Source organism: Gekko japonicus, unplaced genomic scaffold (genome assembly GCF_001447785.1).
Source record: "Gekko japonicus isolate JY-2015 unplaced genomic scaffold, Gekko_japonicus_V1.1 scaffold22, whole genome shotgun sequence".
In the NCBI taxonomy this organism is placed as follows: domain Eukaryota; kingdom Metazoa; phylum Chordata; class Lepidosauria; order Squamata; family Gekkonidae; genus Gekko; species Gekko japonicus.
Genome location: NW_015175971.1, coordinates 302,528 through 327,182, shown reverse-complemented (window position 1 = coordinate 327,182; position 24,655 = coordinate 302,528). Strand labels below are relative to the sequence as shown.

The window sequence follows — 24,655 nt, the reverse complement described above, 5'->3', positions numbered from 1 at the left end:
CGAAAGAGTGATCCCTGTTAATGTTGTTAGCCTGTGTGTCAAACAAACAAAAGTAAAGGAACAAAAAGGCTGTGTGTGTGATACAGTTGACAAATATATTTACAAGAAATTTATTCCCAGCCAGTTACATAATAACCAACCTCTTATTTTGTTCTTTTTTCAATAAATTCTATTTTATTTAAATATATCCCAGAAGTCATATTAATCATTCCTCAGGACCACATAGGTCCCTGAAAAGCCTAGACCCTGTGTTACCCTACCAGTAAGAGAAACAGAGAGAAGGTTTGGAAATACTTAAATTCCTGGTGGCAGCCGAATCTACCCAGTTTACAGAAGTAAAGAGCACATTTAAAGGGGAAACTAGTCCTCCATAAAGAGAGGATGCCACATTTATATTTAATCTTTGGTTACTCTATTCATTTCTAAGATAGTTTCCTTTAATTTAAAGATGGTCTTCAAAGTGTGTTCCTCCAGTTTTGGTGGGTCTTAAATGGGGGGTAAAAGTTCAGAAGACAAAAGGGGTATAAAGAAAGCTGAGGAACCAACACTGATATGGACCGCTGCTCTCGCTATAGCCTTTGTGTCCTATTCCCTACTACTGTGTGACAGGCCAGCAGGGAGGAAATAGGGGTGGGACTCTTCAACATAACAGTCACTTCTGTCGCAAAACTGGAAGTGATGTTATTGTGTGTGGCCATGCTCTAGGATTCAACCAAAACCATACGATATGGAGATCAAAAGCAGTTTAGAAGTGTCTCTGGAAAAGTTTAAAATATATTTGAAGGATAATACTCAGTGAGAACAGTAATGTTTGCAGGTTTGTTTTCACTCTCCCTTCTTACTTTCAGTATAATTTCAATTCTACTGTTAGACACAGGAGAGGTTTCTAATACTTTGTGCCACATGAACATATGTTTTCCAGATTCTTGGACTACCAGCTATCACATGGAGGAACCACGTGTCTTGACAGGTGTGAATTGGCACCATCAGTGACAGCAAAAACATGCTGGAAACTTGTATTAAGAAGTGTGGGTGGAGACTGGAAGTACTTTCCCTGCTGTTCAGAGTGCAACGTGTGGACCCTTGGATCCCCACAGGACATCCAGTTTATCACATTCACATAGAATTCTTTGGAGGCACCCGTCTCTTTGGCTGATTCTGTGTCTTGGCCAGTGTGGTCTCTAAAGCACAGAGCTCACATTGGGAAAATGGACTCAATATATTTGCTTGAAATTCTGCTGTTGTTTAAAAACACACATACAAAGAGTGATTTAAAGTGGGTAATCTGGTTAACTCATTTCCAGGATGATATACAGTTGGTTAGATCCAAATATAAAGAGTATACAGATATGTGGTAACTTGAGCTAGTAATTGAGGAGGCAAGCTGTAGAATGTATTTGGAACAGCAAGAAATAATGAGTTGAAAATAGCCTTCTTTTTTCCCTTGGCAAACGTAAAGCAACCTTTTCCGTTTTGGATTACACTACTTTTCGTGCATAGTTCTCAAATGTTCATATACATCTAATTTAAAGCAAAACCAGTAAAATATATCTGAGATGTTTCAATTGTAGCTGCATAAGACATGTTGTCTCCAGTGCTCTGTGTTAAGAAAAGCCTAGGAAAATGCACAATCCACTCTAACCTAAAAGCCAGTCCTTTGAAAGATCCTGGGTTCATCTCCCAAACTAGGAAATTTCTTCAAGCAAAAATGGGCTGGATTTTGTGATGGCATCAGGTCACTAACACTGCCTCAAGAGGAGAATAAAGAGATTCTTGCAACTCTGCATGTTGTTGTCTAACCTTAAATGCCACTGATGGTGAGGCCCTCATTGGGTGCTACTGTTTCACAGGTTATGGAAAGAGGTAGTACCTGTGGCATCTTTCATCATTATGACTGGAGATTTTTTAGAGCTCCCAATCAGGTAATTGATTAGTTTTTTTTGGGGGGGGGGGGACTCATGCACACAGCTAGCATTTTTATTATTCTTTATTATATTTCTGTACTGCTCCATAGCCAAGCTTTAAATAGTTTACAATAAAATATAAAATTAAAGCTCAACAGGCAGTAAATAAATATACCAGTTTAACAATTCCACAATAAATAATGGCATGCATGGTGAAACAAGCACTGCAGGGAATGTGGAATTGACTCAGCTGGCACAGGTCCCAAACCACTACCAGACCCTAATGAGAAAGTTACCTCTCCAGCTTTATTTCACTCCCCAACAAGCACAAATAGGACTCGGTTTCACTGTCACCACCAGATGAAGATTTAGAGATATGCTTGTCTTGCCGTCTGTTCCTAGGGTCTTCATTTTGGTTTCTGTGTTTTTAAAACTCTTCTTTGAATTAAATACTGGACACCTTCTTCAAATTACATGAATTATAGAGAAACATCTAGTTTGTTAGTGTAACTCAGATCCAGGCAGGCATCTCCTTGCTTTCCTCATTACGCCTTGCTAAGCAGACAGGCCACCATAGTATCAGTTTCAGGAAAGGGAGAAAAAAGCTTAAAATACATGCAGTCATTGATTACAAAAAGAAAAGGCATAATTTTGAGCAAAAATTGTATAATAATTCCTGAGCACAGAGAAAATAAAATGGCCAGTAAACACATCTTCTCTTCCTAAGTCTAAACTTACTGCCTATGGTGATGAATTAAGAGATAGGCAGAATAATTTTAATATAACCTGATTTCTATGTCAGGCCATGTTTAAGCCTTTCTTTTTTGCAGCCATTTCTTTTTATTGAAGGCTTCTTCCAATATCAACTGCAAGCTGCCTTTCTTCCCCCAAAGGGATGGGACTCCTCTGACAGCAAAGGATGGAGTTAATCATTTAAATTCTCTCTGACTTCTCCCATCCCACCTGATGGAAAATTCCTAAGATCTTGTTGATTATGTGCAGGTCCTAATGTCCCAGGAATTTTTTTGTTTGTTTTGTTCACTACTGCATTAACATATAAATTGGCATCCTCTGTACCTTGGCAGATAACACGGTCTCCAACCTTTCGCTTAGCTTATCTGTAACAGTGGGTTCATCCTCATGATGGTTGTACAGTCCCCACTCCCCACAAGAGAACTGACCTTCCACAGGCCAGCTGTGCAAGTAACAAAGCTAAATTCTCCTGCTGCAAGGCTGTGTTTAAATAGCAAGAGTAAACAAATTGAAACTAAACCCTGAAAAGACAGAGGTAATGCTGGTTCGGAAGGCAGAGGACTTGAAGAATATTATGCTCCATGCTTTCAGTGGGGCTCTGCTGACCCTTGCCAACTTAGTTAAGAGCCTCAGTGCTATAGTGGACCCAGCATTATTGCTGGAGAAGCAAGTTAATTGCAGCTGTAAAAAATGCTTTCTTCCTACTCAGCCTAGCTAGTAAAATTGTGCCTTACCTTGATCTGGCTGATCTGGCTGCCTGGATCCATGCTATGGAAACATTTATTTATTTATTCACATTTATATTCTGCCCTCCTTGCAAATGGGCAAATGGGCTCAGGGCAGATTACAATTCGCACTTAGGCCTTATGGCATTACAACAAAATAGTAATAATTAATTAAAACAACATTTAAAACAATATACATTTGTTTTGTATAATCCCCAATAATGATGTTGCCGAAATCCAAGGCTGTAAAATCCGGGCTGCATAGGATGGTATCTTCAGCAAGGCCCCCCAGCTTTTTCTCACCCAAAGGCTTGGCGGAACAGCTCCATTTTACAGGCCCTGCAGAATGGTAATAGGTCCCGCAGGTCCCTGGTCTCATGCGGGAGAAAAGGTCCTGGCTCTGGTTGAGGTTAAATAGATGTCCCTTGGGCTGGGGACAACCAACAGGTTTTGATCAGCGGAGCGCAAGGCTTTCCAGGGCACACATCAAAACTAGAGTACTGGAATACACCGTACATTGGTCTCCCCTCAGAATTGATTTGGAAACTCCAGTTGGTGTAGAATGCCATGGCTCAGGTATTATGAGGAGCTAGACGGAGCATCACTCCACTGCCCATCAGTTCCTGGGATCAATTTAAACTATTGGCTTTCATATACAAAGCCCTTCATGGCCTTGGACCCTCATATCTGCAAGACCACGTCTCCCCCTATGCTCTTCCACAACAGCTTTGCTCACTGAGCAGGGCCTTCTGAAGGTGCCAACCTGCAAAAGGGCAAAATCAGCTCCTGCCTGTATAGTGTGTTCTCTGTTGTGGCTTCGCCTTATGGAATGCCCTGCCCGAGGAGGTCAGAAAGGCTCCCACTCGCCTGGCTTTCCACAAATGACATAAAACTGAATTATTCATGAGGGCTTTCCTATGCAGGCAGCAGAGTAGCACTGTACAAAATTATTCACAAAGTTATTTGGATAAATTATTGAGGCCTGTGGTCTGTACTATTGTGTATAGTTTGCTGCAAATAGGATCTTACTGTATAATTGTGCATCATTTAATGTTGTTATGTTAATACTTATGCTTTGGTTCAGTTCTTGTTTATTATTATTATTATTGTTGTTGTTGTTGTTGTTGTTGTTATTATTATTATTATTATTATTATTATTATTATTATTATTATTATATATTTTTTCTGGTTGGCTCTACAGCCCTAATCCTATTGCATTGTTTATTGAATGTCTATACTGGCGTTTGTATTGACTCTGTGTCCAGTGAGAAAGGCAGACTACAAATAACATAAATAAAAACAGATGTGTAGAGACCACCGTTATATCGGACTCATGCATGGAGTAGGGCACATACCCCATAACAATTCATAATGCTGGGGGTGCAGTTCCCTGGCAGAAGTGCTGAGCAGAATGCCTTCAGAGGATCACAGATATTAGCTAGGAGACACTTGCTTTCTATCATTCTGTATTAAATGGGGTATCCTCACATTGATCTCTTTGCCACTTAGCAGAATGTTGAGTGCTCCAGATTCTGTTCTGTAGCAGGCAGGAGCTGTCAGTCCATGAGGCATGCCTTCCAGCTGTCCTTGAGTAGGTGCATGATATACTATACCTCCTCTCTTCCTCTGAGGGTGGTAATGGGGATGAACTGGGACTCCTTTCAGGGAATTCTGATGGTCCCATACTGGCTTAGGCTTTCTGCTCTGTGACCATTTCCACAGGCATGTTGCATCGCTTTCCACCAGCCCGTTGATTTATCATGCATAAGGTAGTTTCACCACGACCTGATCCATCTGTAGTTCGTGGTGTGGATTGTCTTGCTGCAGGAGACTGTTTGCACATGTTCAGGATGCACTAAGTAATGCCAGAAAGCCCTCCACTCATAAGTCATACAGGTCTAAATGGGAAAGTTTTCCTTGATGGACACATAATGAAGGAGAAGAGGCCTTGACTCAAAGGCTTGTTCTCAGCTCAAAATTCTGAATTATTTCTTTTAGCATGCATTCAGGCCAGTCATATTCTTCAGCCAGGATTCATTTTGTGGCCATTGCTGCTGCTTGTGCCCCCATTGAGTGAGGTTTTGCTCATAAAGACTCCCAAGCTCTTCCACAGAGGGGTATCAATAATGTTTCCCCCTCTCTCCCTCAATGGAGTTTGTCTCTAGTTTTGTCTCAGCTGATGTCTAGACTCTTTGAGCCCATGGCAACCTGTTTCTTTCAGCTTCTTACAAGCCAGATGGCCAGTTTGATAGCCATAACTCCTGCTTGCAGGGTGAGTGAATTAGGAGTCTTGAGCCCCGATCCCTCTTTCATGAAGTTGTGTAAGGATAAGTCTGATTTGAGGGCCAGTGTAGAATTCCTGCCCAAGAGGCAACAGGATTTGTAAGAGTGTGGTGAGTGAAAAGTGTGTGTGTGCTGCAGCTTTCTGTAGAACACTTTTTTGTAATTTATATTCTGGATCTGGATAGTCTGGATTATATTTAGGGTAAAACAGGGTTCCCTATGGTGTGATTGGCATTGTGCTGTGCTGGCTGCACTTAACCACATTACATGGTAGGCAGCAGCATTCCCAGCTGTACTGCAAATTCAGTGATATGTTGTGAGAATGCAAAAATCCGTCCAAAACCAGAAAGCATTTTCCTGTTTCTCTGGCATTTCTTCCTAGTATCTTTCCACCTTGTGAAAATCTGGCAGCATTATAGAGGAGGATTGTTACCTTGAGGTAATGATGGGTAAAAGCATTCCCATGCCTCGGAGGCTGAATAAAGACATTCATTGCACTGATGGTACTATAATAAAAGCCCCAAGCCAAGTAAAACTGCTGTGTCATTTCAGACAGTTTTTCTTATCACCAGTGAAAAGAAGCTTTTGAAATGTTGATATTGCAAGAAAATAATGTCCATTGATATTCAGGAATATCCAACAATTAGAGCAAGGCCTTTGTAAAAATATGTTCTATTTAACAAATAGCTGTAGCAGATTCTATTGTAATTAATGATGTTGGCTGTCTAGGTGTCCATTTAATCTGTCCAAATCCCAGCAAACTCTTATTAGAATAATTTAATGCATTGCCTACATTCTGTAAACTGGCAGTAGAAATGCTAGTTCCCACTGATGGAGATAGTAAAAGTAGAAAGGGCTCTATTCAGCACGGCCTGGATTTTGCGGGGCCAGGTGGGGGAGGGAGAGCTAGCTGGATGCTGGGTGGGGGTGGGTGGCCAAGCGGTGGGAAAGTCAGGACTCCCCCCCCCTGGGACCAATGGCAATGTGACAAGGTGTCCATGGGAGAGCAATTGCGGGGGAAAGAGGCCAGCCACTTGCCTCCTGCCCCTCATCCCTGGCCACGGAACGGCTTGCCCACCCATCCCACCCTATGTGTACATGGTCAGAAGGCAATAATGTATAGTGGGGTATTGGGGTGGGGGATGTTGTTAGCGAAGTGTGTAATGCTATGTATTCTATGCCATATTTCTTGTCATAACTTTTGCTGGTAACAGCATGGGGCTGGATCCGCTTATGGAAATCGGCCTGTGTGCCATTTTCCTGGATATGGGGGCCCCCTCAGGGGGTCTTGGCATGAGGGCTGATGGGAGCAAGCCTGCTCATAGACTACTGGTGATGGCCGTCATGACCAGATGGCAGGGGAGACCACTAAGGTCCTTTCTGCACTTGGATCTCATCCCTGGTTTTATCAGAGTTCATCGTGCAACACAATACCTTGCGTTTATCCCTGGTTATAACAGCATCCATTTATCCTGGGACAAGTGTGGGGTGAAACCGGGGTGACCTCAATGTAATGTGGAAGCAAAAAATACCCCGAGATAATTACAGGAGTGAACTCGAGTGTAGTGTAGAATGTAAGTTCGGGGACAGGGTTGCACCAGGATTTAAGGTCTAGTGAGGAAAGGACCTAAGAGGCAGTCATCCGTGTGAGCTCCAGCAACCTTCCATCCCGTGGTTCAGCACCCATGCCGGCTGGTTGGGTGATGAGTACATCAGCTGGCATGGGGCCAACTGATGCATGGGATTCAGTGGACCCATGCTGTGCCAGTGCTTCTTATAGCTGTAGTCAATACAGTTGTGGCCAATTTACTCCACATATTTTCTGAACCTGGTGTGTGTGTGTGTGTGTGGTTCTGCCATGGTGGATTGTATACAGCCAGCGGAGCCTCCCCCTCCCCCATAAGTGTTGGAGCCCACAATTCTGGATTATCTCACTGAAACTGACAGACAGTTAAATGCCCTTAAGGGAGTACTAGTTCAGTTAATATTTGATATGTTCTTGTTTATTCCTAAATGTTCACATTGTCTGTGAGTTTATTAGTTTATTTTGTTCACTAACAAGGCCTTTGTTTCTTATGAGAACTGTTTCTAAAAAGAGAAAGAAGCAATATGAAATTTTAATGGACTTCTGATTGTTATTTCTTGAAGGAAGATTTCTGATTGTTATTTCTTGAAGGAAGGGGATTTATATCAAGAATGGGAAATTTGCTTATATATTATTTTTAAACTGGTCAAAAAGAAAAAATACCAATAAGTTTTCAATATAAGATTTCTTCTTGTCCTCAAGAGGGGACCACTGTTGTGACTTGTATGAGCATTGGGATAGACCTGAGTGTGTCCTGTCTAAAGGTATAAAGTTTCCAGAAATTTTGAAGCTGTGAGGCAGGGGAGAGTGTCCCCACATTTTTTCTGGGAAGTGAGAAATGTTGGGGGAAATTCAAATATATGCAATAAGTTAAACTTATTTTGCTGCTTTAAGGAAATAAAATGCATTATTTATAACAATATATAAAATTGTAACTATTTGCATGTTTATGGAATATAAATTTATAAATGCTTTAGTCTTCTGGAAACAAAATTGTTAATAAACTCAGTACTTAAGAGGGACCTGCAAACTGCTGCACCCTATAGTACATTTGTGTATGTATCGTCTTCTTTGCCATCTGAAAGAAGAAAATAAAATTCACAAATATAAATTTTAATAATGAACAAAAGAAAGGGTATTATTTGGGCAGAAACAGTCTTATCTGTTAACAATCGGATGAGCAGCTTATTTGAGTATTGAGTTAAATTTTATGACATTGAAGAGAACAAATTCTTCAGTAGCATGTTATCAGTGGAAAATTATCTAATTATGTTGATCATCTTACCTAAAATACTCACAAATTTTGTGTTAGAAAAACCTTGTGTTTTTTGAAAAAAAAATGATTTTGTTAATTCCCAACAGAAAATATTTGAGTTGCACAGTAGGACAGGTGTCTCAGCATGGCTGTATGCACCTACCCCCCCCATAAATATGTAGATTTTGGTTTATTAGTGAATTATTTCTATGAACTGATGACGACTGCAATTTGATACTTTTTATTACCTTGACTGCCTGTCTTTTGATGTTCTTATAGCAGTTCCTAGATTGTTGTGCTTTGTCTATGCTATCTCAACTGATGCTTTAGCATCAGCTAGGCACATGCTTACTGAGAGCAAGCATCTCCACTGGACATTTAAAAATCTTGGTGGCTCTGATAAGAGGGACTACATTTCTAGAAATGAACACTGTATTTGTTTTTCTGTTATGATACACCTGAGTTCCAAAGATCACATTTCATAATTCATGTGTATTTAATAGGCAGTTTTACTTCTTTGAAAATGATTCTGTGAAAGTTGGTGTCTTTTTTTGAAACTGTTTTGCTATGTTTCCTAGGAATTAGCAAGTTGTGGATGGAATAAGAAAGAGAAACACATTCTTGCCCCTAATATTGTTGCCTTTACAAGGAGATTTAATCAGGTAAAGATGTTTATTCTAGTTAACAAATGAGTATTGTCTTGCAGGAGTCAAGAAGGATTGAATTTATTATACTGTATAATTGGTCATGTACTACATCTGAATCTAATTAATAATAATGTTTTATAGATTAGTGAATTTCATAAAGTAATGATAGCTGCAACTTGTTTCTTACAGTGTGTTAAAGTTGAGCAACAAATGATTCGCTGATTGCAGTTGACAGTTCTGCAGTGGTTGCGTCCAAAACTTTTGAACTAATTTTCTGATGGCTGGCTTTCATATTAGTTTCTTAACCAAAGTAATCAGTAATATAGGATACTGGTATTTAACGCTTTTTGTTTTGCTTTTTGTAATTTTTTTAAAACAATACCAGGAGAATATTATTAATGATTACAAATATTTGGGTTTCCACTCCAGTGAGTTGCTGTTTAAATAACTAGGTTTGCAAAGATATCTGGGAAACTGATGTAATCCTTGTGTAATGCGAAGTGAAGCCAATTTGGAAAAACATATGCAGACCATCACATATCTCCAGATTTGTTTCAATTAATATTGAAATATTAATATGTTGCACATTTTTCCACATTGTTAAATAAAACATTTCTGATTTTTTCAACTTGCTGTTTCCCAATCTCTTATACTTTGAAAATAGTTGCGTTAACTATTACTAAAGTTTAAGCAAATATGCCATTTTAATCACAGTGCTCTCAGTTAAATGGAAAATAAGTAGTCAGTATTAAATTCGTAGGCATTATGAGAAATCAGTATCCCCATACTGAAAAACTCTCTCTGGTAGCGGTTCCCAGTTATTTTACTGAGGGGGTCTTCCAGTAGAAAGCTTTAAAAAAAATTCTTATCCATTAGGGGGCCCCCCCCCCGACATTATGTACAATACTTGTGGCTAACAATTTTTTGTAGCTCACCCACAAGCTTCCTTCTCCTGCTGCCCAGCTTCATTGACAGGCCTACCAAACACTTGGAAATTGATTTTCTCCAGCCACTGTTAAAGTCAGTGTTCTGATGCGTTAATCTTAATTCTTGGCAAACTGTGCAACAGTTTAGGCTACCAATGCCTAAACAGCTGTTGTTTCAGAGCAAGTTGACAGAAGTGCATTTTATGAACAGTGACTTTGTCTTCCTCTTCAGAGCAGTGCTCTTTCCCATCAGCAAAGGTTTTGGTAGAAAACTGTAGGGAGAAACAGAGCCTGAAGATATCTGCAAGAAATATCTTGTAATGGGATTAGTTGTCTGCTTACTTCATGCCTCCAGCAGGTTTTATGCCTGTTGTATGGGATAAGAGGTGTTAAAACTCCTCATCCTTCACCAACACAGAGTCTCTATTTGTATTTTGACCATGGACATGTGAATGTGAATATTCTGTTTGCGTAGTTAGTGGTTTGCAATGTTACATTCTTTTCTGCACTCAGCCTGTTAAGAGTCGTAAGCATACTAGATTTTTAATTCAGTGGAACGTGCCTTTCCTGTTAAATTAAAGCCTATGTATGTACTTTTTATAGGTCAGTTTCTGGGTTGTACGAGAAATTTTAACAGCACAGACGTTAAAAATAAGGGCAGAAATTTTGAGCCATTTTGTGAAAATAGCTAAGGTAAGTTTTGCTGTTTTTAAACACATCCACCTCAGAATATTATTTCCATTTTCCATTTTTCCTGTTTCTCTTGTACTGTTGAAAAATAAAATATTCTTAATGGAATCCAAAGAGTCATTCAACCAGTGTAAAAATTGCTAGTGGTTAAACCTGTCCCATGAGCAAACTGTGACTACTATATCAGCTAGCTCAATTTTACTACAGTGTTAATGGTTCCTATCAACAAAAGTTGGGTGTCATTCTGCAAAAAATAATAATACTGCCATTAAAAACATGAGAAAGTTTTTTGCTCTGCGTAAAACACAAGCTTTTCTAACATGGAATTCTGTTAGATGTTTTTGCCTGTTAGCCAGTGGAATGGGAACTCCCAGAATATGGAATGTAAAGCTATTATTACTTCCTCCTCATCCCTAATTTTCCAGTTTACAGTTCCACTAGCTCACATCTGTGATTAAATCAGAATGAACCCCATAACTTTTCACAATGTGATGTGATTGTACCAAACTCTAGTATTTCATTCATTAGTTTACAAAAGTGCTAATAAACACTTCAGAATTCAGCAAACATTGAATTAACTAATTAGCTTAAATTTGGCAATTACTGAATAAGTGAAAGTTTCTTTAAAATGAGGCCTTTTGGCCACTGAAGAGCAGTTGAGAGAGAAGCATGTGTGATTGACTCACCAGGATTTTCTGACCACTTATTAGCTACTCATTTTTGAAGAGCAGTTTATGTTTACAGCAAGACAGTTTATTAAATTAAGAGGTGCTCTGGAAAATGGGCAAGAAATTGAACTTAATAAAAAGTAAACAGCAGTTTAGGTAAAGATATCCTGCGTAGTGGGCATAATGGAAACCAATATAGTGGTCTGTCAAGTGAACTAGAACAGCATACTCTTCTTATTCTCCCCCTTCCACTGCTGTATGCAGTCATCAAATAGTTAAACCTGGTAGGGTCAGGAGGGTCAAAAGCAAGATAAAGTCATGTCTAAGGCTCAGCCTTCAAATCTCCAGGAATTTCCCAACCTTGAGTTGGAAACCCTAATGTTTATTGTTGTGAGAACTGAATTTTGGGTTGTTGCTGATCTTTTGCTCACAATTCAAGCAATTTAAAGAGAACACTGAGTAACTTCACAATTGACTTCCTTGCAGCTGGTCTTTACATTTGTAATTTCACAACACAGTAAGGCATTTAGATTATTTTGGGTGCTGTGTATATATGTAAAAGAAAGTCCCCCCTCACCATAAAATCAATGCTCAAGCCAAACCACTGGACCTAGAAACACCAGATTTGGGGAGAGTGCTCCTACCATGGTGTAGGTGCTCATTAAGAAGGGATTTTTAGAAATTCGACCCCTAAGGGGGTCAAAAGGGGTAAAATGTGCTCCCCCCACGGATTCCTATGCGGCTGCCAGGCTGCTGCCTCCTTGCACCCCCACTCTCTGATTGGTCAGCTGCAGAGCTCAGTGTTCTGAGGTAAAAAAAAGCCAACAGTTACAGGAGTGTGCAGACAGCTAATGACAGTTGAGGAAATCAGGAATGGCCAACAACCACCTGTGAGGTGCAGTAATGCTGCTGGCCCAGCCTCTCTGATGGCTTCCAACACACTCCCCCCACCTCCTACACCTGGCAGATGCAGCAGCAGTTGCAGGGTGCTTAAAGCCATGAGGGAGCCCGCCCCAGCAGTAACGCTATAGTGATCCTGCTGCCCCTGCCTCCACAGTGGCTTCTAATACTCCTCCCCCCTCTCCCTCCTACAGGCAGCTGCCTGTCAGGTGTAGGAGAGGAGGTGGGATGCTTACAGCTGTCGGGGAGGTTTGCTCAGCAGGATTGCCTTAGCCCTGCTGCTGGCCCAGCCTCTCTGATGCCTTTAAATACAATTCCCCCCAACACCAGACAGGTGGGTGTCTGTCAGGTGTAGGAGCAGGGCCAGGGTACTTTAATCCATCAGGGATGCCGCCCCAGCAGGATCACCTTAGCAATGCTGCTGGTCCAGCCTCTCTGATGGCTTCCAACACCCCCCACCTCCTACACCTAACAGGCAGTTGTCAGGTGCAGCAGCGGTTGCAGGGTGCTTAAAGCCATGAGGGAGCCCATCTCAGCAGTAACGCTTTAGTGATCCTGCTGGCCCAGCCTCCACAGTGGCTTCTACTACTCCTTCCCCCTCCCTGTCCTACACTGGACAGGCCGTTGCCTGTCAGGTGTAGGAGAGGAGGTGGGATGCTTACAGCCGCCATGGAGGTTTGCTCAGCAGGATTGCCTTAGCCTTGCTGCTGGCTCAGCCTCTCCGATGCCTTTAAATACAATCCCCCCCCCCAACACCAAACAGGCGGGTGACTGTTAGGTATAGGAGCAGGGCCAGAGTACTTTAATCCATCAGGGACGCCGCCCCAGCAGGATCACCTTAGTGATGCTCTTTATAATATGATGCTAATAACTGGATTTACGGAACTTAAATACCGTAGCAAAGCACGGGTATCAGGCTAGTTTACAATATAAAGAGCAAGCCCCTGGAACATCAGTTATTTTGTAGAGTGATCTGGGACATTCCAATCTCATATGTAAAACTAATGGAATTTTGCGTTCTCTCCCCCCCCCCCCAGAAACTTCTAGAACTGAACAACCTTCATTCTCTCATGTCTGTGGTATCAGCACTGCAAAGCGCACCTATATTCAGGCTGACAAAAACCTGGGCAGTAAGTTATTCTGCATTTTATTGCATAGAGTCCCCTTCATCTTTCAGGTTTGGTACTCCTATGTCATGTCTAGTTGTATCCATTTCATGTACTGAATAAAATATAATTTTCTTGGTATACACAGCCTTCCCCTACCCTGCTGCTTTGTTATTCAGTTCCAGTGAATGTACTATAAAATCTCTAACAGTATCCATGGGGAAAGTAACAGTGGTTCTGAGGTTATTATGGGACTTTGATGGAGTAAGCAGTATAGAAGCCGTAGTTCTTGTCTGTGTTAGAGGGACAGGATAGATCATGTATTGATTAGTAGATGCGACTTCTTCTGCATAATCATTTAGTAAGGATATAATTTTTCTTTAAGGGACTAAATTGATTCTTTTATGCTCTTTTTTCTTTCTGCTGTCATGAAGATATACATTGTGAACTTTTTCTGCTGAGTTTTACTTAGTTTTTAAAAATTAGGTTTGAAGGAATCCATGCTGTCTTTCACCCACATTTTGCACTAACCATTATCCATGGTCTCTTAGTCACACACAGGCCCAAGTGTCACTATATCTAGTTACAGATCTTTTCTACAGTTTTGCTGTATTGCTCTCTGTTAATGGTATGGAATGCATCTAAGCTGGTTCTGCATGCTGTACTAATGCAAGTTATTTCCATGGTTTCCATATACAGTGTCAGAAAAGATTACGTGCCGGAAATAGCTTTTGCAAGTATGTTGTATTTATTTTTAAAAGGTTTGTAGGCTGTTTAATGAGCCTCTCCCATAGGTTTCAGGCTGAGAACCTAAACGTTGCTTCAGTGAAAATTTGAAGCTCAATAAAAAAGGTTTCGGTTTGAACACTTCTAGAATAGCGATAAAAGTCTATTCTGTATAACACTGATATTTCAAAGAAATCAAACAGCCAGAAACATGGAAGATTCTTTTCCTATTTGCAAAGTTTAATGTCACCTTACCCTTACATTTCAGGGTAAGCCCTGTTTAGGATCTTTTTATGAGCACATGCTTTATCATTTGTAGTCATGTGTGTCTGCACACACAGAGACATTTATATGTAGTGGCTTAGATCCAGAGAGATACCCAAGGGATGCTGGGCTTTTTCTGTCTTCCTTTGAACAGCTCATCTCCTCTGAACTTGCTGTGTGTCATCATCCTTGAGAAACACAAGCAGAGTTTTGTAGACTTGTAATTTCATATTGTATTATTATTTTGGTTTTAACATAATTTTGTGTTGCAAACCTCCTGGGTGCTATTGAAATTAATCTAAATTTTAAAAAGTTCATGGCCCTGGTTATTTGGAGCTGATATTAGTTGTGAAATTCATTTCTGTTCAATAGATCACAAATGCTGCAGGCTTATAAATACTCTTCCAGTTGTATTATTCTTCAGTTAGGGATGGCTAGAAGTCTTCACAAATTATTAGAGACTTAGCTATTATTGTTATTTGTTCTTTTTGTGAGTGGACCTGTTGCTTTTACAAAAGAAACAATTGTTGTGTGCTGCTGAATGTGGTACAGACACAAGACGCAGAAATTTGTGTGTGCATTTGCGTGAGAAATAGTGATGTTCACCGTATTCTGTACTGACTTCTGCAGTAAAATACAATTAAATTTCATTGAAGTTCATTTGTGAAGACCACAAAATGGGATCTGCGTCAGTGGTGTAGTTGGTAATTTTAAACTCTGGATTTAATGGTCTTACGACACTCCTCCCCGTGGTAATGTCCACTTCAAATGCGGAACTGCAGGCCCACTTTTGGAGCCCCTCCTGAGATGATCCCATGAGCTGGGGCCTTGCACTTCTGCAGCAAAGGTAACCATTGTCTTCACAAAGCAACATATGTCATTTCCCCCTTAATGTCCAGTCTTGAGATAACGTATTTCTACAAAGATAGTGTTTACCCTTCTTTTTCCAGTGGTTGCTTCAGACATGGTATAATAGCTACATTGTTTTCTGGCTGCTGTATGTGTATATCTATAAAGCTCGATATGCCACTTGTGTTACTGTGTGTTTATGGCCTTTTTGGATTCAAATCTATTTGCTCTGGAAGTCTTACTATCAGTAGCTGGTCTTTTTCTTCTTCTTTGTATGAAAGGCAGAAGTGACAGCGACTGAAATAGTTCCAAATGATTTCCATGATGAAGGCAAGCCAGTGGTCTCTTGGATTTTTTTAAAAGTTGATTTTGGACTGAAGTGCAAAATTCAGGGATGAAAAAGAACCCACTTGAATGTTAGTCTGAAAGGAGCAATTTTGCTCTCAAACAGAGCTAACTATTTCTTAAAGAATTATTCTTCCAGAACAAAATTGTTAATGCCCTCTGCTTTGTATGTTATAAACAATATATTAGGCATTCGAGACCTGAAACAAGATTTTGCAGCAGTGTGGAAAAGTTCAGGTTTTAGATTCTTATTTTTGAAAACCTGCTTTTAAGGATTTTGTCAAAATACCTTGATGATGATGATGATGATGATGATGATGATGTTATTATCATTACTATTATTATTGTTATCATTATTGTTGCTGCTACTACTACAACTACAACTACTACTACTTATGTATCACCCTCCCCACAGAGTGGGCTCAAAGTGGTGTACAACAATTTGGGACAGAAGGCTATATTAAAAACAGTTTGGTAATATACAAAAATAATCTCTAAAAATAAAAAAAAATTATATGGTGTCACAGCACAAATTTTTTACTCCCCATTAGCAGAGGGGGGTATTAGTTGTCTTAATGAATTCTGTGGGAAGAGGCTTGCTTAATGTTTATACCTTTTTAAAATAGTTCCATCTTCTCCAATCCAATAGCATTCATCATTGGATGGTGAATATATCCAGGAAGAGAAATAAGTAGAAGAATCTAAATTTGAACTTTTGTACATTGGTAATGGGATTTGTCACCCATCTCAATCCATTCCCCACTCTAGGTTGTTCACATTCTTGAGTAATGCTGCCCCAATATGAGCTGTACTTGACTCAACCATTCTTTTTAGACAATTCATGCTTTCATTATTATATTGATTTTCATTTTGTCATTAAGAGCAAGCTTTTTGTTAGGGTAAAAGCCATAAGTGTGAGGAAACTGGCGATAATTTTCATTTACTGAGTGTGCAAAATACAAGATATTATTGGGAGGGGGACATACTGTGTGAATGAACAGCTTTTTGTGTGTGTTGCCCCTTCTAAATTCTATGACCAAGAACCCCCAGTCTGCTGGTTGTAAATGGCTTTACTGTGATGGTGTTAGAATCCTTTAATCATGATAACCTGTAGCTTTCTCTCATCTACTCTTAGCTGGCTATGTCAGCAGAGATGTGGAAATTAGTGGAGGAGGGAAAGGTATATATATATAACGTTTATTACTTGGGTCTCCTGAATTCTACAAATAATTGCAGTGGGCTGGGAGGATGGGTTTTTCAGGTAACAGGTGGGTTGTCCAATCCTGGATCTATCCCTAACAGGATTCTACAAATGCAGGCAGGCCGGTGTGTGTGTGTGTATCAGGAAACAGGTGGGTTTGTCTGATCCTGGATCCGTGCCTTTGCTGCACCAATGCTCCTTGGTTTGTAACTAATAAAGCTGTGGCCATTTTTGTCTCCAAAATGTCTGGTTGTGTTCATCCTTATGCACACTCTCTCCCTAATAGGCCATGGGCCCAAAGATTTCTTGTGCCATTCTCTACATGTTAAGTTTCAATAAGAAAGCAGGGAAAATTTGCCACATATGCAAGTGACCTGTGGTACCTTAATCAATAATGCTGATTGAGAAATACAGCCTGGTCCAGTGGCTTTTTGTGCTGGAATTTGTAAGCTAGGGGTCTTTGTTCTGGGGACAGCGCCATGTATATATTAGATACTGAAATAATTGGAGAAGTCTGCTCATCCTGTAGCTTTGTCAACAATATGAAACTTTGCATAGAAGTCAAGCTCTAATGTTCTGTCTCTGCCAATAAAAGCAATATGTGAACACTTCTTTAACTATCCAAAAACAGTTTTATGGGACTTAGCTTTTTTGCTTTAAGAGGAAGCCCATATCGTAGAGATGTGCTAACATACAGTAGCCAGGAATGCACAGTTGCTTGTCTCAAGGAAAATTGTTCTGTTTAGTTACCTGTATTTTTAAAGCATTAATTTAAATGGTGGTATAATGATCTGATACTTTGTTGCAATAGCAAACCCTCTGTGTGTTCTTAGAATGAGCATGTCATCAGTCATACAAAGCAATGTTAGTGTTACATCATATACTTTGCATAGTGCTCCTTTGTCAGTTTTGCAGGCAGGGACACTAATGCTGACTTCTGGGAACAGGATTGCCTATGATGCTTCACTAAACATCTTTTAAAAATTAATGTTTCACAATATTTAACTGAAAAATGATGAGTTTATCTTACAACTCCTAAATGCACCGGAAGTCTGAGCACATCCTCGTTCGGCTTTGCTATTAGCCAGGAACGGAAGTGTGTTAAGAGAGAACAGGGAACAATTCTGGTTTCACTAATGCTTTGTGCACATTTTATGTTTCTAAATGTTTTCTCAGGACAGGAAAATAAATACAAGAAGAGAGTTGAGTAACAGGGAGGGGTAAAATGAGTTCAAACAGGAGAGGGAATAGAGAAACAGGAAAAGTAGCTGTGTTAGAATATGGTTGGAAAGTGTGACCCAAATATAGCTGTCCCATTCCTTATGGCAAGATGGTTGGATACTAAGTCCAGCAACAAGGTTTTAAGTAAGAAATGATTAATAAGTGAAAAGCAATGGTCTACGTGGAGGGGATATTTCCTCTTTTCTCCCCCATTCCTGATTTTTAGACAGGAACTCTCTTGTCTTTATTTTGTCTCTGGTACTTTGGCAATAAGGTGAAACTTCAGAATTTTACTGCTGTGCTGTTTCTGTCTCTGGGTGGGAAGGAGTCCCTTCTCTGTGCAGGGCTAATTGGCATAAAAAGCTTGAGTAGCTTTTATAAACAACATTAATTTACGCACTGCTAGGGGCTGCTCAGTCACAGCAGGGAACTAAAAAGAATTTTGGCGGGAAAATCTGCATCACAGTAAAACAAGCAGCAGGGGTCTGTCATAATTATATACATTATTTTGGGTGATGAGACTACCATGAATCCACATTCAGCCCTTTTAACTAGGCAGTACAAACTTCCGAACTAAATCAAGTTCAGGAGCGTATGTTTCTTTCTGTATTTGTAGAGTGCTGACTGGCTAGTCCTTATAACAGTAATGAAGCCACTCCCCCTTAAAATAAAAAAAAATTAATGGCAAAATCCATTAACTCATTCTTCAGTACCCAAAGGTGTCTTGGGGTGTTTTACAATCGCCTTCCCTTCCTCTCCCCACAACATACATCCTATGAGGTAGGTGGGGCTGAGAGAGTTCGGAGAGAACTGTGACTGACCCAAGGTCACCCAGCTGGCTTCATGTGAAGGAGTGGGGAATCAAACACGGTTTTTCAGATTAGAGTCCACCATTCTTAACCACTACACCAAACTGGCCATGTTGTTCTACCGTAGCTACAGTCACAGAGACACTTGATACCTTAAGACATTCAAATTTATTGTAAGCTAGAGCTTGTTTAATCAGAATCATGAAGTGTTAGTTGGCATATAAGAACATAAACATAAGAACATAAGAGATGCCAATGTTGGATCAGCCAAAGGCCCATCCAGTCCAACACTCTGTATCACACAGTGGCCAGAAATACCAGTGCCATCAGGAGGTCCACCAGTGGGGCCAGGACATTAGAAGCCCTCCCACTGTTGACCCCCCCAAGCACCAAGATGACAGAGAATCACTTGCCCCAGAGTCCCTATCTATACCTTGTGGCTAATAGCCACTGATGGACCTCTGCTCCATATGCTTATCTAATTCCCTTTTGAAGCGGTCCATGCTTGTAGCCGCCACCACCACTTCCTATGGCAGTGAATTCCAAGTGTTAATCACTCTTTGGGTGAAGAAGTACTTCCTCTTATCCGTTCTAACCCGACCGCTCAGCAATTTCATGGAGTGCCCACGAGTTCTTGTATTGTGAGAAAGGGAGAAAAGTACCTCTTTCTCTACCTGCTCTTTCCCATGCATAATCTTATAAACCTCAATCATGTCACCCCTCAGTCGTCGTTTCTCCAAGCTAAAGAGCCCTAAGCGCCTTAACCTTTCTTCATAGGGAAAGTGTTCCAACCCCTTTATCATTCGAGTTGCCCTTTTTATCCTTTTTAAGGTGTGGTGACCAGAATTGCACACAGTATTCCAGATGAGGTCGCACCATTGATTTATATAGGGGCATTATGATATTGGCTGATCTGTTTTCAATACCCTTCCTAATAATCCCCAGCATAGCATTGGCCTTCTTTATTGCAGTCACACACTGTCTCGACATTTTCAGTGAGTTATCTACTACAACTCCAAGATCTCTCTCTTGATCAGTCTCTGCCAGTTCAGACCCCATCAACGTGTATTTATATTTAGGATTTTTGGCTCCAATGTGCATCACCTTGCACTTGGCCACATTGAACCCCATTTGCCATGTTGACGCCCACTTGCCCATCTTTGACAGATCCCTTTGGAGTGCCTCACAATCCTCACTGGTTTTCACCACCCTGAACAACTTCGTATCATCCGCAAATTTAGCCACTTCACTGCTTACTCCCAGCTCCAAATCATATATATATGCACACACATGCACAGAGCTTCAAACAGAAGGGAGGAGGTGAGTCATTACAGCAAGAGTCTAGAAGGCTTTGTTTCTCAAGACACAGATGTGTAATATTACACTGCGAAGCTAATTGCTGAATTAGCAAAGTAGGTTGAATATGAATAGTGTACCCAAACCTGTAAGGAGTGAGTTACAGGCCTTTTTACAGGGAGCTAATTTTCCTATGTTCTTACTGAGTCCAATCCCGATAAAATGAAATCTGCACTTAAATTCCAACTTGGCAGCTTTCTATTGGAGTCTTCCTTTGGAACTCTTCTGATGAAGAACTGCAATCATTCATTCAATTATTGAATATCCAGGAAGGCTGAAATTATCCTCCCCTGGTTGTTGAGTATTCCTATTTTTAATGTCTGATTTGTGTGTCAGTTTATGCTCTTGCATAGAGACAGACCAGTTGTTAGCAAGGCAGCATGTATGACCTAGTGCCTGATGACTGTTGTTAAATGGCTAAGGGTGAACCTGAATCCTGATAAGACAGAGATAATGTCTTATCTGAACTCATATCGGCCCTCCACCCTGGTTGTGTTGTATTTGTATGTCTGTATGTGTGTAGAGACAAAGCAAGCTATTGTAATAATCAGTGAAAAGAAACAGAGCCACAAAAATGGAAGAATAAGAGACCTGGTCTACAAGATCCAAAAAATCAAAGGGAAATTTGGAGGGTGTGTGTGTGTGTGTGTGCCTATGTCTGCACCTGGAAATCACATTGTCCTCTGGTGACTAACCCCTACAGGGAGCCTGTAGGATACTCAGAGAGGTGGCTGAATAAAGCCTGCCTCTGACTTCCTGACATGGTAATTCCAAGGAAGTCTCCCATCCAAGTACTGACCGCAGTTGGCCCTGCTTAGTTTCAAAGATCTGATGAGATTGGGCTTGCCTGGGCTATCCAGGTCAGGGCAAATCAAAGGGAAATTTTAAAACATGGTTAGACATGCTGAAAGATCAACATGAAAAAAACATTAACTGAACAGGACAAAATTTAAAAAAGATAGGGACAGTACACTGAGGAACTATACAGAGATTAAAGGATGACAGATTGTTTTCAGGAAGAATCTTTTGAAGAAGAATATACAGTTTTAGAAAGTGAAGTGTAAGCTGCACTGAGAGCAATTGGGAGAAATAAATCACCAGGAGCAGATGGAACATCAATAGAGCTATTAGAGATAATAGAGAGAAACTGAGTACATCAAAATCTTAATATGCTATCAAATATGGAAAACAGAACAATGGCCTGCAGACTGGAAATGCTAAATCTACATTCCAATTCTGGAAAAAGACATCAAAGACTACAGCAACTATTGAATAGAAATATTTTGAACGAATAAATAAGTAGTTGGGAATGCTAAGATCTTGAAGGATATTGGGCTTCTCAGTATTGATGGGGTTCTGCCAACGCTCAGCCAAGAGCCAATGGCTTATACTGGATTCAGCTTTATTGTTGGAGAAGTAAGTTAATGGGGCTGCAAAAAAGGCATTCTTTCAGCTTATATTGGAAGATCACTCCCTACCTTGATTTGGCCATGCTCTTGTTACATTGAGGCTGTGCTAGTGCAATGGTTTTTTATGGGTCTGTCCCTTAAATACAACTCAGAATCCCCAGTTAGTACAGAAGAGTATAGCTGCTGTTGTGTGCAAAGTGGAATGTCCATGTCATATCCATTCTGAAGACACTCCTTTGGTTACCAGTTGGTTACCAGGTTCAGTTCAAGGTTCTGATAATCCCTTCAAAGCCCTTAAAGGTGCTTAAAGGACCACCTTTCCTGCTATGCCCCACTACAACAGCTTCACTCATCAGAGCAAAGCTTTGTGAAGGTACCACCCTGCAAATGGACAGGATCAGCAAGTGTCCATTCGTGTGCATTCTCTACAGTGGCTCCCATCTTGTAGAACAGCTTGCCTAAGGTGGTCAGGAGGGCCCACACACTTCTATAATTTTGCATAATGTGTAAAACAGTAATGTTCAGGATGGTATTTTAAAAAAGGGATCACAATGATCGGATCATGGAACAGCTTGTGAGATTACTTTTAGGAGTGATAATATAGTAGTCTTTTGCAGTGTTTGTTGTTGTCAATATGACCTTGCTTTTTACAACAGTGTCCTCTTTCTTTGCATCCCCGTTTCTTCATTATGATATATCATGCCTCAGATTTTTATTTTTATTTTTAGGCAGGTTTTTTGTTTGCATTGTTTTCCAGTTGTGTAATCATAGCCTTATTGAATTGTTTATTGAAAGTTTTTGCTATCTGTCTGAACTGCTTTTCATATTTTGTAATCCACCTTGAGTCTCAGTGAGAATTAAATTATTCATCATTGTCATCATCATCACTTCAGAAGATTTGCAAGGGAATGAACTCTTGATGTATAGCAGAATTTGTTGAATCCTGTGATAGTGTCATTTGAGTGGATATGGGAGGAAAATTGGCACCAGAGTTTGTTGGAAGGGCTAATACCTGCATTTGTATCTTTACTGGGTCCATTGTTGCTGGTGAATAGTTGCCTCAAGTTAGGGCGGTGGTCGGCAAACTGCGGCTCGTGAGCCACATGTGGCTCTTTGGCCCCTTGAGTGTGGCTCTTTCGCTGTAGGCGCTGACAGCCTCCCTCCCCCGCACTCCTGGCCAGGCCTTGGATTGGGCCGGAGCACGCCGGTACGTCGCTCTGGGAGAGAGGCATGGGGGCGGGGCGGTCACATGGCGAAGCCCCGCCCCTTCTTCCGGCCACCCTCTGCTTCCAGCCTCATTCTGCTGCAGAACGAGGAAGAAGCAGGAGGGTAAGTTGGCTTCCTCCCCCGTCTCTTCCTGGCTGAGGCTGCTCCAGGGCCAAGCCAGACCTTCGCACCAGCGTAAAGTTTGTGGGGGCTGCGGGGCGCCAGCATCCCCCCTGAAATTTCCCAGAAGGGCGTTGCCGCTCGGACATCACATGCGAGAGGTCATTCTGAAGTTATGGCAGCAGCTGCAGCGCCTGCGCGCGGGGGGAGGGGTGGGGCAAAATGTTCCCTTGCCTACCTGAGCCCCGGGGTGGTGGCCTTGGACTCGTAGGGGGAAATTCCACCTCTCGTGTGGGATGCTCGGACATCACACGCGAGAGGTCATTCTGGCTCCCCCAGCTCTCGGGAGGGGCTCTTTAAAAAGTTATGGCCGCCGTCGCTGTTCTCGGTGGCAGCTGTGACGCCTGTGCGTGGGGGGAGGGGAGGGGCTAAACGTTTCCCTGCCTCCCTGAGCCCCGGGGTGGTGGCCTTGGACTCGTAGGGGCAAATTCCACCTCTCGCGTGAGAGGTCATTCTGGCTCCCCCAGCTGTCCTTAGGGGCTCTTTAAAAAGTTATGGCCTCGCCACCACTTTCGGCGGCAGCTGCAACCATTGCGGGCGGGGGGGACTGCTGAGCTGCCATCCCCGCCTTTTTCAGGCTCCGAGCTGGAGTGCTGGGCCTGAAAAACGGCCTGCAAAGCTGCCCCCCACCCTCCGCCTTTTTCAGGCTCCGCGCTAGAACACTGGGCCTGAAAAAGGGCCATTCGAATGTTCTCTATGGTGGGAAAAAAGAAATTTGTCAGGAAAAATTGGCGCATAACAAGAAATCAAATTTGGAGAGACACTTTACAACTAAACACGTGTCATTTAGCACTAAATATCCTGTCGGTGATGCAAGGAAGAAAGCAATTGAGGAACTTCAGGAGAGTCAAGAAAAATCAAGTTCTGTATTTAATTACTGGATGCAATCTTCCAACAATGTTAACATTGCAAGTTTTGTGGTTAGTCAAGAGATTGTTAAGAGAGGAAAACCATATACAGACGGTGAATACATAAAAACTTGTTTTATAAATGCATCCGAAGAGCTATTTCGGGATTTTAACAACAAAACAGATATTCTAAAAAAAAATTAAAGAGTTACCATTGTCTGCTAGAAGAGTCTTCGAATATAACCAACCAGCAAGTCAAAGATCTTAAATTGGTTTCAGCTTTATCAATAGCAGTTGACGAGTCTTGTGACATAAATGATACAGCGCAAGTTTCACTTTTTGTACGATTTATTTCATCTACAGGTCCTAAAGAAGAACTGTTAGGATTATTGCCACTCAAAGGTCAAACACGTGGAGAGGATATAGCAAATGCTGTAATTGAGTGCATTGAAAAACATCATATTCCACGCGATAAAATTGTCTCAATTTCAACAGACTGGGCGAAAAGTATGACTGGCGTAAGAAAAGGGTTTGTTGCTATTTTGAAAGAAAAAATTAATCACGAGATACTTACTTACCATTGCATCATTCATCAAGAAGCGCTTTGTGCACAGACATTTCCAGAAGAAATTTGCAACGTTATGGAATTGGTGATTAAGATTATCAACTCCATTATAGCTAAAGCTCTTAATCATCGCCAATTTAAAGAATTTTTAGTTGAAATGGAGAGTGAGTACGCAGATCTTCTGCTGCATAACAAGGTGCATTGGTTATCAAGAGGAAATGTTTTGAAACGTTT

The 24,655-nt window shown here is 41.0% G+C and overlaps 1 protein-coding gene across 2 annotated transcripts in view; it reads left to right on the top strand.

Annotated features, from left to right (window-relative positions):
• RALGPS1 (Ral GEF with PH domain and SH3 binding motif 1) overlaps positions 1-24,655 on the top strand; it is a 347,217-nt gene that overhangs the window by 48,783 nt on the left and 273,779 nt on the right. For both annotated transcript variants that reach the window (XM_015426073.1, XM_015426072.1), the window contains exons 5-7: positions 9,084-9,167; positions 10,682-10,771; positions 13,374-13,466. In XM_015426073.1, the coding sequence (XP_015281559.1) occupies positions 9,084-9,167; positions 10,682-10,771; positions 13,374-13,466 (267 nt within the window). The remainder of the gene's footprint in view (positions 1-9,083; positions 9,168-10,681; positions 10,772-13,373; positions 13,467-24,655) is intronic.